The 13,055-nt window shown below is 41.9% G+C and overlaps 1 protein-coding gene across 1 annotated transcript in view; it reads right to left on the reverse strand.

Annotated features, from left to right (window-relative positions):
• The window catches only part of CDK6 (cyclin dependent kinase 6), a 252,077-nt gene that overhangs the window by 77,447 nt on the left and 161,575 nt on the right, over positions 1-13,055 (reverse strand). The window contains exon 4 of the mRNA XM_004702658.2: positions 331-440. Within this exon, the coding sequence (XP_004702715.1) occupies positions 331-440 (110 nt within the window). The remainder of the gene's footprint in view (positions 1-330; positions 441-13,055) is intronic.

The raw sequence follows: 13,055 nt of genomic DNA on the forward strand, positions 1-13,055 counted from the left end.
GGAGGAGAGAGATTAGATTGCAACTAGGTTTTTCTGTTTACTTTTGGCCAGGTGAATTTAGTGCAGGTACGCACTGCTGTCCTAGCAGGCCTTTATTATTTGGCTATTGGCCCCTCCTTCGCTCCCAGAGTCTCCAAGAACTGGGAGATAGAGCCTTAAAAAACTACTGAGAAGGTGGTTTCAGGAAAGGCTTAGAAGGGATGGCCCCATCAGATGGATCTGGATATTGTGAACTTCCATGAAACAGCAGTGCTATACAATACTGCACAAAACCCCCAAAATCTCAAGTCTGTCAAAGAAAACAAGAGTGAAGCAAAATGGATTTCTTACTTTCTACGAAACATTTCTGCAAATATGCAGCCAACGCTCCAGAGATCCACGGGGGTGGCGTAGCTGGACTGAAGCAAGACTTCCGGAGCTCTGTACCACAGCGTGACAACCTGCAATAGTAAATGGACTTAGCGTTATTGAGGAAGATGGCTGTGTGTTCAAACTCCTCATCCTGGGTGGTTTAATGCCCAAACCCACTGAAGTAGTTAGTTTATTGTGCCAACCTGGCCGATAAACACATGTGGGGTTAACTGAAGGGCAGAGGGATAAATGGCTCAGTGAGCCTCACCTTTCTGGTTCTTGGGTCCCTTGCTTTGTGATGGTTGGACCAGGGTGCAGCTGCCTTAGCCAGTTCCTTGCTTTAGCTGGAAAGACTCACTTCCTGCAAGACTAAGGTGACCAGACATCCCGCTTTTGGTGGGGCAGTCCCGATATTTGGTGTTTTAAAAAAGTCCCAATTTTTGGAAAGAATGCACAACAAGCTAGGGAACAGCTATTTGGTTCATATAGACCAAATTTTTTATCAAGAACCCCTCCCCCGCTGTGCAACCACCGGTCAATGGTGTCCCGCTTTAAATCTGGTCACCTTATGCAAGACATCCCTGAGGAGAAGCCACTGGACCTACCCCAATGCAATCCTGGGTGCTGGAGCAACCATGTGGAGACCCCTGCCAGCCCTGAGATGTTTACACATTCACTGACTCGGCTTTCCTCCTGCAGTCAGCATCATTGCATGTGGTTTGTGAGACAGAGGAGGACTTTGTGGATTGGTGTTGGACTTACAGGTTAATGTTGAACTTGTGGGCTTGGGCAGCACTGGGTTGGGATGTTTTCTTGATGTGCATTTTCCCCTTATATAAAACTCTCTCTTATACATGAGTTTCTGTAGATTTGTTTCTCTAAAGTACCCAGACTAATACACCCACTTAGGAAAGGACTCCTGTAAATCACATGGAGACACTGAGAGAGAAGCAATAAGTCAGCAGGGCTCATTGTTGACAGACCAGGAAATGACATCATCCCCACTACCAGGCTTCCACCGCAGACCCCATCTTAACAGGATAGCAAAAGGACAAAAGTTTATAAGAAAAACAATGATGACTTAAACAACAATGTATCTTTGTCATTAAAATAGTTTTCTAAGACTATTATTTTTCCCTAAGCTTAAAAAACAACACATGGAAAACAGGTGATAGCAATGATTCCAGCTCAATTCCTAAGTCAGTATTACTGGAAAATGAGAGGATGCTTCCAGGGCTCAGTGGACAAGTCAAAACTGCTCTTATCATGAGACTGAGCGGAATCAAAAGAAGCCCCTTTGAATGTCACCCTTTAAAGGCAGTAAACAATCCAGGAGTGGGAAAGGAACTTGCAAGGATGTGTAGTCCAAAATGGTTTATCCTATGTGGAAAAAGTCATTCAAGGAAGGGATTCTGAAACACGAACATTAAGTGCAGAGGTCTACACATTAAACTGATGGGACAAATCTCTCTTTTTTGCTAGGTTGAGAGATGAAAACATATCACCTGTTAAGGCTTCAGGTTTATAAGCATAAACGGGTTCAAGCACTTTTTTCTTGAGGGAGAGAACAGATATTCCATGGATGCCAAATACAGGTCTATTCCTTATTTTCGGAGAAGGAGTTTAGTACAGAAATCTTATATTATTCCTCTTATGTTATTCAGATTCTTTTTATTCTCAGTTTGGCTGACTGTATTTTCTGTTATTATCTACCTAAATTTCCTATAGATCTGCTGTCTGCATTTTGATGCTACACTACCTGGTACATAAGGGATTGTGACAAGCCTTAAAAATGACTGCCCCCACTGGAGAACCCCTTGCAGAGGGGTCTCGGGGAGGAGATGAGCCAGTTAGGGTGCGATGTAACAATGATGGAAAATACAACTTTCCTCTAGTTCCTAAATGTTTCCTCCCTGCTCCCACTACCATGACTTGAATTCGACCTTGCAAGTCTGGCTAGACCAGAGGAGGTACACTGGTACAGATAGGAACTGAAAATACAGGGAATCCAGGGCGGATGAGCCCTACAGGACCAGTGGTGTGAGTGGCGAAACAGGGAGGGTAGAGGGAGAGTGGGTAGGAAAGAGGGAACCGATTACAAGGAACTATATGTGACCTCCTCCCTGGGGGACAGATAACAGAAAAGTGGGTGAAGGGAGACGTCAGACAGGGCAAGATAGGACAAAATAACAATTTACAAACTATCAAGGGCTAATGAGGGAGGGGGGAGCGGGGAGCGGGGAGGGAGGGGATAAAATGAGGACCTAATGCCGGGGGTTTAAGTGGCGAGAAAATGTTTTGAGAATGATGAGGGCAATGAATGTACAAATGCGCTTTATACAATTGATGTGTGTATGGATTGTGATAAGAGTTGTATCAGCCCCTAATAAAATGATTAAAAGAAAAAAAAAGACTGCCACAAAGTTCTTTCTTTTCTGGTATGTGATATGCTGCTCTCCCCATTAAGGATTAGAGTCTAATTCACCTTTTCTAAATCTGACTTGGCCTTAGTGACTTGCTAGATTGATGGACTATGGAGGAAGTGATTTTCTGGAACTACCAATGCTAAATCAAAAGGAAGCATGCAGCCTGAGTCTGTGGAATGCTTACTATTGAGATAGGTCTTCTGCCAACCAAGTGAGTGTCATTTTGGACAACTGAGCTCCATCGATTCACTGGATAATAACTGGGATCTCAGAAAACATTATACAGAACAGAAGAATCACCCAGTCAATCCTCAGGATCGTGGTGATAATAAAATCGTGGCTGTCTTAAATTTTGGATGGTTATACAGAACGATCTAACGAACAAGATTCTGGACAGGTGTACCGATACACCTGTTTCTCATCTTTTCCTTTGAACATGTTATACTTTGAATTCACGTAAGGTAGAATTGTGTTTAAGGGATTTCTAGTTGCTATCTAATGGAAAGATGGTGGTAATGTAACAGAAAACTAAAAACAAGCAAAGAAGTACATTACTATACCAAAAACAATGTTACTTCAGTTATCACATGGCTCCACTATCTATTTTTAGCATGATGTTCCACAGTGCTTCCCTAGCCCTTAGGGATTACACCACTGGTTTTCATCCTTGGCTGTGCATCAGAATCATCTAAAGGGCTTTTAGAAAAATGCAAGTGTCTGGGCCTCATCCCATGCCCAGTGGATTAATTAGCTATATATGGGTCTCTTCCCCTTAACACCTTCCCCACCCTGCCTTTCACAACCCTGACGCTTGGCTAGGGTTGTGCACCCCTGGATCATACGAGCATATCCCGTAGCTCCAGGCTTTCATCCACATGGCTCTCCTGCTTTGAGAGGCTCTTCTTTTTCTTCTTCACGCTCTACTTATCCTACAAGGGTCATCCCTGACACCATCACCTTCCCAAAACCACAGCTACTATAAAATAATCTCTCGTAACATAGTTCATAATACGGTTCCCTCCCATGGACATGATCTGATCTTATCCCTGGGCCACGAACACCTAGCATAACACTGTGCACACAGCAATGGGGCCTAACAAATAGCACCTTACAGATTTTAAAGCAATCATTCCTAGAAGCTAATTGGGCAACATTCAATTAACAGCTCAAAAGAAGGCAGTACTATTTTTCCAAGAGGAGGGCTGGACACGCTTGACTATAGTTTTTAGTTAAATGTTTTATTTCTGATTTATCAGCATCTCTACCTGGAAGAACACTTTTCTGCTTTTCTGACACAGTGTCAATAAAACTGCAGGTGCAGACGACCCACGAAGTTCCCTTCCAGTGGTTTATGGACAGACACCCGCACTATGAGACCAGGCATTTGTTTTTTCATGCTAATTAGAAATACATTTTAGCCTCTGAGATAAAAAGTTTAATCTGAATATAGCATTATTTTAAACTAATCTGAAGAGGTTGTGATTACGGAATGACTATATTCATATTCAATACTTTAATCAGAGACATCTATTATGATTAAGTAAATTTCAGGTAACCCTTAACTTATGATATATTCTAGTCACAACAATCCTCTTACGTGCTGTGTATATTTTACAGTTAGTGTTACATACTACATGTGATACTGTAGTGCCTAATTTGCTGATATTATACTCATGCTCACCCCTAAAGACAAATGAACATCAGATTTATAAAGATATGGATAATAAAAGGAAATAAGTGGAGAAATATTTGGTTAATGTTAAAACTTATGATAGAGTCATCAGAATAGAACCCTGTTACATATATGAAGCTCCCTCCTATGCCTTTTAAAATTTAGTTACCACTCAACATGAATATATATATATTTTTTTCAGCATAGTTTTATCCAATGCTTCTTAGAATGTCTACTGATAATGAGTATGATCTTTCTCTTATTTTCTTGATAATTGCTTCAAAAAATTTCCTAATATTGCACCCTCCTTGTCTCTTATAATACATTATTCCTAATTATATGTGTATTTTTTAAAATACATTCAAAGATTCTATGTCTTAATATTTAGGATATTTAGGAAATTTGTTATTCATTATTATCGGTAACATTATTATTATTTTTATTCAATATATCCTACACTAATTTTTTCCTTTTGGGGGTTGATTTTTCATGTTTGATATGAGTGATAATGTAACCAGGCCATCTTTTTCTAGAACTCGGAATAATATAAAGCGAATAAAGCTGACCAATCCCTCTGAAAGTTAAACAAATTCACCTGTAAAAAATACTACCTGGGTCTGGATCTTTTTGAACTAACATATCTTGAAAAATCGTTTTAATTTATTTAGGTAATTAGTATATTTAGGTTACAACCTGTTTTTGAGTCACTGTTGGTAATGATAAAGAATTTTTACAGAAAACTCCTTCTACTATACTTAAAAATGCACTAGGTTAAATTTGTTTATTTCTTATACCTATTGCAATCTCACATCCCCTAGGTTATAATGTACTAATTTCCTTTATCCTAATGTATGTTCTTAGTTTCTGTTTATATTAGGGTTCTCAGGAGGTCAGCCATATTGCTTACTTGTTTTAAAAAGTGACATTAATTTGTCCTTTGAGTGTTCAATTAGCTCCATTCACATATTTTTAAAATAAACTTTTTGTATATTTGCTCATCTCTAACTAATATGTAATTTACTTTTGATTTCTTTTTAATCTAAGGGAAAACTATTTTGAAGAATAGGTTATCTTGGAGTATCTTCCAGTTGTTCAACTTCTCGTTCATTATTTCACAGCCACAAAATGTAAGCTTGACAATTTTTACTTGGCAGAGTTTATTTTGAATTCCTATGTGATTATGTCTGAATTGCGTTGTGTCCTGATGCCTATAAAGGAACAAATAGACTCTTTTAAGCACAAAGTTCTCAATCAGGAGTTTGTGTCAAACAAGTCCGTATCTATTGTGTGGTCTACTCTGCCAAACTCTGAAAAGAGAATTGCGTTTTCATCTGCCTTCCCTCAGCAGCTCTTTGTATTTTAAGAATTTCTGCCTCATGTATACTGGTCTTCTGTTTCTGAGAGACCATTTTCGATGCACATTATTTATTAAACATACCCCCTGCTGTCAAGTCCATTCTGCAAGGTTGCAGATCTTTCCTGGAACAAAAGCCTCAGCTTTCTCCCTCGGAGTGGCTGATGGGCTTGAACTGCCAACCTTATTATTATCAGTTTAACACTTAACCAAAAGCACCGTCAGGGCAGTTTATTTATATATATTTATAATTTAATTTCATTATACATATTTATTCCACAAAAGTGTGTGAGCTCCACCAACAGATTTCTCATCAGTTCTCTGATAAAAGAAACCCACAAAGTCTAAGGACCCATATGCAAAAATAATAAATTATGACCATTTGCAATCAATTATAAAAGAACAGCATTTTTTAGTAGCAGTTCCCTATTTTATAGAATAATATCCCATGTGTCAAGAACACTTCCTCAGCCTTAATTTGCTAATTTACATGGCTGTTGTACAGTTTCTAACCCAGCGTCTTCCAATCCTAAAATGAAGTAATTGTAATTTTAAGTATCCAAGATGATGACAAGTTCTATACTTTCAGAAGATTTAAAATATCTACAATAACCATAGCTGGTTCAAAGTTTGTGAAAACAAAATATCTTAAGTTTTACTGACAATAAAGCCTAAATTTCTTTGGCTTAGAAATTACTCTATTTTAGCACCTCAAAACTTGTGGCCAAGTGCCTAACCTAAAACCATCTTAAGTCACATGTTGAGTACAGATTAAAAGACTGATAAAAATGTTCCAAAGTTTTAATGCATGAAGGGATGTTCTCAACATTAACGTCAATTAATTTCTACTCCAAAGTATTTCAAGCTCGATCATTCTAAACATCCTTACAGACAAAATATAATGGTATATTTAAATGTACAAACATGTTGAGGGAAACCATGAATGCAATATATAAAGAACAACATTTAGAAATCTATGACAAAAGTGGCTTCTCATGATAACAATGCAGCTGTCTAGTAAGCAAAGATAACAACAAAACTGTGGACAGAGTTTGGTGGCAGGAGCCAGCTGGAACCAAAGCAAATACCATGTTTATTACAATCAGTACATGTATTAACAGCCTCTAGAGGTGCTGAATGGATTTGGCAATAGAAGGGGGAGCAGAATGGAGGGAAAGGGTGTTCAAGGATATTTACCCAAGAGGATGTATCTGTTTAAATGGCTTTGATCTCTGTTCACAATTTTTTGAACCAGCTCAATAGCAGTCTAAGAGACAAGCCAACTCTGGCCCCACACACGTCAGAGTAAACCTCTCTCACTTGTAGTTAATTTAACATGATTTTACTCGTGTACCTTTCACCAAGATCCTGAAAAAACAAAACAAAAACCTGTGGGTCTTATCTGACTCATTCTTATAAGATGGCTATACCCTTAAATAGCCGAGAGGCCCATTCTGACCACATGCGGGATAACTTCCTTTGACTTCTCCGGCCGGTTTCTCCGGCATTTTCCACGCCAATCCCTCTGCCTTGGGAAGTGAGCGTGTATCTACCCCATGCCATCAGCTTCCTACTTGGTTTGGGCAATGAGAAGCCCCAGCAGGACTTGTGGTGGAGAGTGAAGTGCTGAGCCCCTTCCTGTCCTCCCAGCAAGGCTGTCTGTCTACTAGACTGGCTGAGTTGCTAGTTCAAAAGTCACTGCCGTTTGGTGCTGCTTATCCCACATGGGAATGGGAATTCCCATTCTAATCTTTCCCTCTAGATTCCAGTAACTGCTCTTCCTCCCTCTTTCCCACAAGTCTGGCTGTCACCAAGATACAGGTTATAAAGCACTATTCCCTGTAAGTCCCCGAAACATCTCTCTAGATCCTGTCACTGTAAACAGACCATGTCTTTCAACTGGTTCATCCACCTGCTGAGAACATGCACTTCCACCCTAGACTTAGGGAATAAGAATTTACATTTCAATAGGATCACCGGGCGATTCTTATGGATCCTCTGGTGACAAAGGCCAGGCTACCACTACTGAATAAATTGACCAGGATCACAAGGAGCCTGACAGAAAGAAATAAAAATATGGAACAAAATTTCAAATCATCCAAGAATCCAGACTTAATTGACCCACTTAATAATCCCCAGGACTATTATCTTTTAATATGGCCCTCTCAGCCAGAATCTCTTATGTGATGTAATTCTGGATTAGTTCCATCACGGAGGGGATTGTCTGCTCACGAACAGAATGAGATTAAGATTTCATAAAGGGTAGGACTCTGGCCACGTTTTTTGGTTACTGTTGTCTGTAATGGATGTAGGAATGTCCTGCCACAGCGGAGAGGATAAAAGCTGCTGCTGGAGTTGCCTGAATAAAAGCCCGGCTGATTAGGATTATCAGGAGGCCAGTGCTGACTGGAAACATCCTGCTGGAGGCTCCAGGTCATGGGTACTAAATAAGATATAGGCCAGGGGTGGAGAATAGATGATTCTATTTGGGTGAAGGGTGATATGTTAATTTGATTGTACCAGTGATACTCTAACTCCCATCCAATGACCCTTTCCTGCCTGGGTAAGAAGGTGGGGAAAGATACTGATAGGATTTGCCTGTGTGTGATTGTAAACAGGATTCCCTGCAATGCCGTTCTGCTGTGCATAACATGAGCCCCTTGAGAAGCAGGGGTGTGATCTCTCTCATCACTGGCAAGAGCCAGGATTGGAGCGCGTCCTCTGGACCCAGGCCTGACCGTTGAATTTTGGACTGAATAGTCCTCACTACTATGTGAGCCATTTCCTCAAAGCATCTGTGGAACCCTGAAATGATTCTCAAACTCCAGAAGTTCGTGGGACTATACTTAAGGGAGGAGTCGGGGAAAATGGAGGAGACTAGCATCTTGGAAGAGTTGCGTATCGGGAACTTCTTCAGTCTCCATCTCCTCGGGACTAGTTTCCTACAAAAGCCATGATTGCTACACTGAGGTACTGCTTAAGCTCTGCTCCCAAACCATCCCGCAAGTCCCCTTTCGTTAAGGAGCAGGTTAGCTCATAACGCGGCAGGCACCACCTGTAGAGCACTGTCCTAGTTATGATGCCATGCTGCTTTACAGACATACAAGCGGACAGTTTTAACAAACATCACTTTATTTCCTCACCGCTCAGGAAGCCCCAAGTCTGAATTCAAATGTGGTAACTTGAGGGGAAGGCTTTCTCGGTCAGCTTTGGAGGAGAAACGTTCTCATCTTTTCGGTTTTGCTTCCTCGTTCTCACCCCAGCTCTTCTCTGCTCCCCTGTTTCACCGTTTCATCTCATACAGCGAGAAGGGACGGACTCAGAGACACACCCTACTCTAACCCTACCTCGACCAAACAAAGACAATCCATTTCCAAATGAGCACAGGCAATTTATAACAAGTATGTTGGGAAGAGACATAGTTCATTTCATAACAAGTACCAGACTCTGTTCCACAAAACAAAATGACAAAAAGCACCTACAGAATGGACCAAATATGATAACAAATACTTTAATGCATAGATGAGAAGGTTGGGGGCTATGAGGCTAAGTCAATGGGACAAAACAACTAGAACAGAGAATGTCGATACAATGAAGAATGTACCCCAAATTGCAAAGATACATGGGTAAAAACTGTGGAATGAGAATCTGTCTTCCTGTGTATCCTTTTATTAAAACGGATTGTTATTTTTTTAAAGTGCAGAAAACAAAACAAAAATCTACAATAATTTCAGTGAATTTTTACAGTCTAAAAGTTCATTTCTTCAAAATTACACACTTAAATTAACTATTTTTTAAATAACCTGAATTTTGAATCTACCAAGCACAGTCTTTTCATTATAAGGTAAGGTAAGTGGAAATCATTAAGAGTTAAACATCACTACTTCGAAACAAATTATAATGGAGTCTTCTCAACTTTCATCTATGATCCAAGAGGCCAGAAAGAGATGCTCTGACACATTACAAAAACGGCCGAGGTCCTTAACAAGAGTCTCAGAGCACTGAGCACCAGGGCAGCACCTCTGCCACCTTCTTTGTTTTGATGGGTAGGACCAACAGCTGCCGGCCTCACATGTAGCCACAGGGTCCTATGTCGATGTGCTGGTTTCCCACTACCTAGCTGTCGCTTGTGTGGTTCTCTCTGTGGGATACTACTTTTTCCCTTCATCTCTGCAGGCCCAATTCCCACCCATCTTTCAAGGCTTCAAGGCTTGGCTCACACAATCACCTCCACGAGTCCCTTCCTGCTCTTCCACTTGAAAGTGACAACCAGCTTCTGAGCTCCTGTTGTACTTAAATAGCACTTGACCTTTCCTTTTTCCATTTGATTTGTGGTCCACAGCACACATTTACTACCTTATGCAGGGAAGGGGCTCAGTAATTTGGGGATGACTGGGTAAATGACGATGTACTGAATGAATGCTCAATGGCAGTGCTAAGGGTGGATAAAAGGAACGTGTTAGACTGGAGACTTTGGGACAAATGAAATACCTTGAATCATTTATAGATGAAAGTGGACTTGTAGAACTGGATCCGATTCAGATAAAATGTTAAGAGTAATCACACACACACACACACACACACACACACACACATTAGTGAGACTGCAGTTTCTTCCAGGTAGATAAGAAGGGTATCTTGGACAACAGAACCATTTGGGAGAAAAGGACCGCTGTACTCTGTCTGGGGAGGGGCGATAATGATCCATTGAAGGACAGGAGGAGGTGGAGTTCAGAGATCCAAGCTTCTGTCCTTCTATGATACCAGTGATGCTTACTAGTTCTTTCTTAGCCTTCGACCTCTCCTTTTCCTAATGCTTAGGCAGGTCCATCTAACAAAGGTCTAACTCCAGCTACAAAGGTTTCAAAGGTCCAGTAATCACATGAGTGTCTGCTCTCAGAGGAACACCAGGCCAGTTCTGGGCACAGATCGGGACAGCAGGCAAGTCAAGGGAGTAGGCTGAAGGATAATTTTTAAAATTTTATTTCATTGTGATTTAAGTGGAGAACATTCAGGTCCTGTGTCATGGTAGTCCCACTTTTTCGAGAGACTCTTTGCAATCTCTTCCTTTTCCAGTCCCTTAATTATTTTCCTTAAGGCTCTGCCCTTAGGCAATTGCGTTTCCCATATGATGCACAATCCCGGGGCCCATTCCACGTGGACACTGCTCAAATCTCTTATTGCATCCACAATGACCCACATATCCGATCACCTCCTGGCCGCCACCACCAAGTCCTCCACAGATAGTGCAAATTCAAAAGGCATGCACTGTCTTTCCTCCCCCACTGGCTTCTTGTCCTATATTCCTGCTCTCTGGAAGCAAGAGCACTGCCTACACCCAGGCTTCCTTTTACCACACCCTCAGTGAAGCCACCGGATCCCGACAGTTCCATTGGGACCTGGCCCCTCCTCGATGGCCACCCACACAGCTCCTTGTGGGGTCCCTTCTCATCAGTCTGCCTCCTTCTACTGTAACTTTACTATGCTGTCAAGGTATCAATCTTTCTAAACTTGAATCTATGTTCACCACTCTCGTTTCAAGTCCTTCATCCAGGGCTCTCAGTGTCAAGTTCAAGGCCAGCTTAATCCACAGTGCCCTCATGACTGCTTCTGCCTTCTCTGTGGCTTTATCTGGCTCCTCCTCCACAGAAAGCCTTTCCTCAACCTGCTCAGAGGCTCTGAAGTTCTTCAAACATGCACCGCTGTGTCATGCCCGGCAGCCTTCTTCCCACACGCCGTGGCCTCTCCTTGGGATGTCCTCTTTACAACTCCATTCTTACTTCTTGTGAACCTAGTCATGATCCCCCCACCCCCAATCACATGTGATCACAGCACTTATCACACTGTATCCCATTCACTGTGTCCTTAGTGACAGCAGGACCCAGGGCCAACCCTTTGAAGGCAGAGAGAGAGCATTTCTAAGTTGATTCTATCCCCGGCCCTTCTGAGGGCTGCAGATAGTCGGCATGTAATAAATGTGTTCAAACAATCGCACGGGCTGCTCACAGAGGGCTGAATGGAGGCTTACTCAGGCGGAGGCACGATAACCTAGGGCAGGAAGCAGGGTGACTCTATCAGAGTCTACATCTGCAGCTCATGGCCAGGGACTGTTTGATCTGTCCTTATACCCACACCAGACATTCCGAGAGTTCACCCACACTATCCCGGATCAAACAAATGAACTGTTAATAAAGTGTGAGGACTATTTTTATTTTTGTAAAATGACATTTTAAAATGCCTTAAGGGCCCAAGTTTCTCTTCAGGCTGTATTGTTTAAATTTCGTCTTGAACTCGGGAAACTTAAAAATAGTTACCACTTGCTCCATGTCTATTACATTTCAAGTAACACACTCCTTCTCGTTTTAGAAGTACAGTATAGTATAGTTTTGCTTTTGACACGAAACAATCCCATACTTGATCTCTCTCTCTCTCTCTCTCTCTCTGCCTTCACCATAGAAACCAAGCAAATATTTGTAGACATTCCTTCGACCTCCACAGATAAGTATAGAAATGAAAATTATTCTGAGCACAGGATATGGTAGGCTGCACGGCTCATCGTTTCCCCTGAACACTGTTCTGTTTTGCTTTTCTTAAACGGGCTTTTAACCCTTAAGAAAAATCAATGTGCTTCCAGAGACCACACATTTACTCAGGCTTTTAAGCGAATCTGAAGATTGTTGTTATGCTATGGGAACAGTCAAATGGCTCTCGGGGATACACCTTCATTCTTATGGTTCCTAAGCACATGTACGCTGACCATTCACAAGCGATCTGGTTAGTGCGAGGGAGCGATGGGGCAATGCTACCTTGTTGCAGTCTGTCGCTGCCTAATGACACATGTGTGCAACTAGAACTGCGTCACAGGAAACCCTTTGGCTTCTCTGAAGGAGACTGCCACGCCCCGCTGCCAAAGCTCCTTTAGACGGGGTTGGAAGTGCCAACCCTTTGGCTAGCTGTCAAGTGCTTAACCATGTGCAACACCAGGGTCTCCTGGCAGCTCAGCTTTTAAAATCTAAGTTCAGGTGTACGCATTCTTGAACAGCTTCCAGATCAATGGGTGCTGCCTTCCTTCAATGGGAGGATCTGGAGATCCTAAGCTGAAAGGAGCTACCCCAGGGGAGCTCATCCTCTGCTGTGAGAATCTTTGTCCACGAAGTCTGCAGGGCAGCACTCAGGAAAGGAAGACCAGCCGTGCTAATTTCCAAATGCTCTGGATGCTGGAAAGAGACGCAATGTTGAGAGAGGATTCTGG

The sequence above is a fragment of the Echinops telfairi genome, unplaced genomic scaffold, assembly GCF_000313985.2.
Source record: "Echinops telfairi isolate 266 unplaced genomic scaffold, ASM31398v2 ScPeMD7_23;HRSCAF=83, whole genome shotgun sequence".
Lineage (NCBI taxonomy): Eukaryota > Metazoa > Chordata > Mammalia > Afrosoricida > Tenrecidae > Echinops > Echinops telfairi.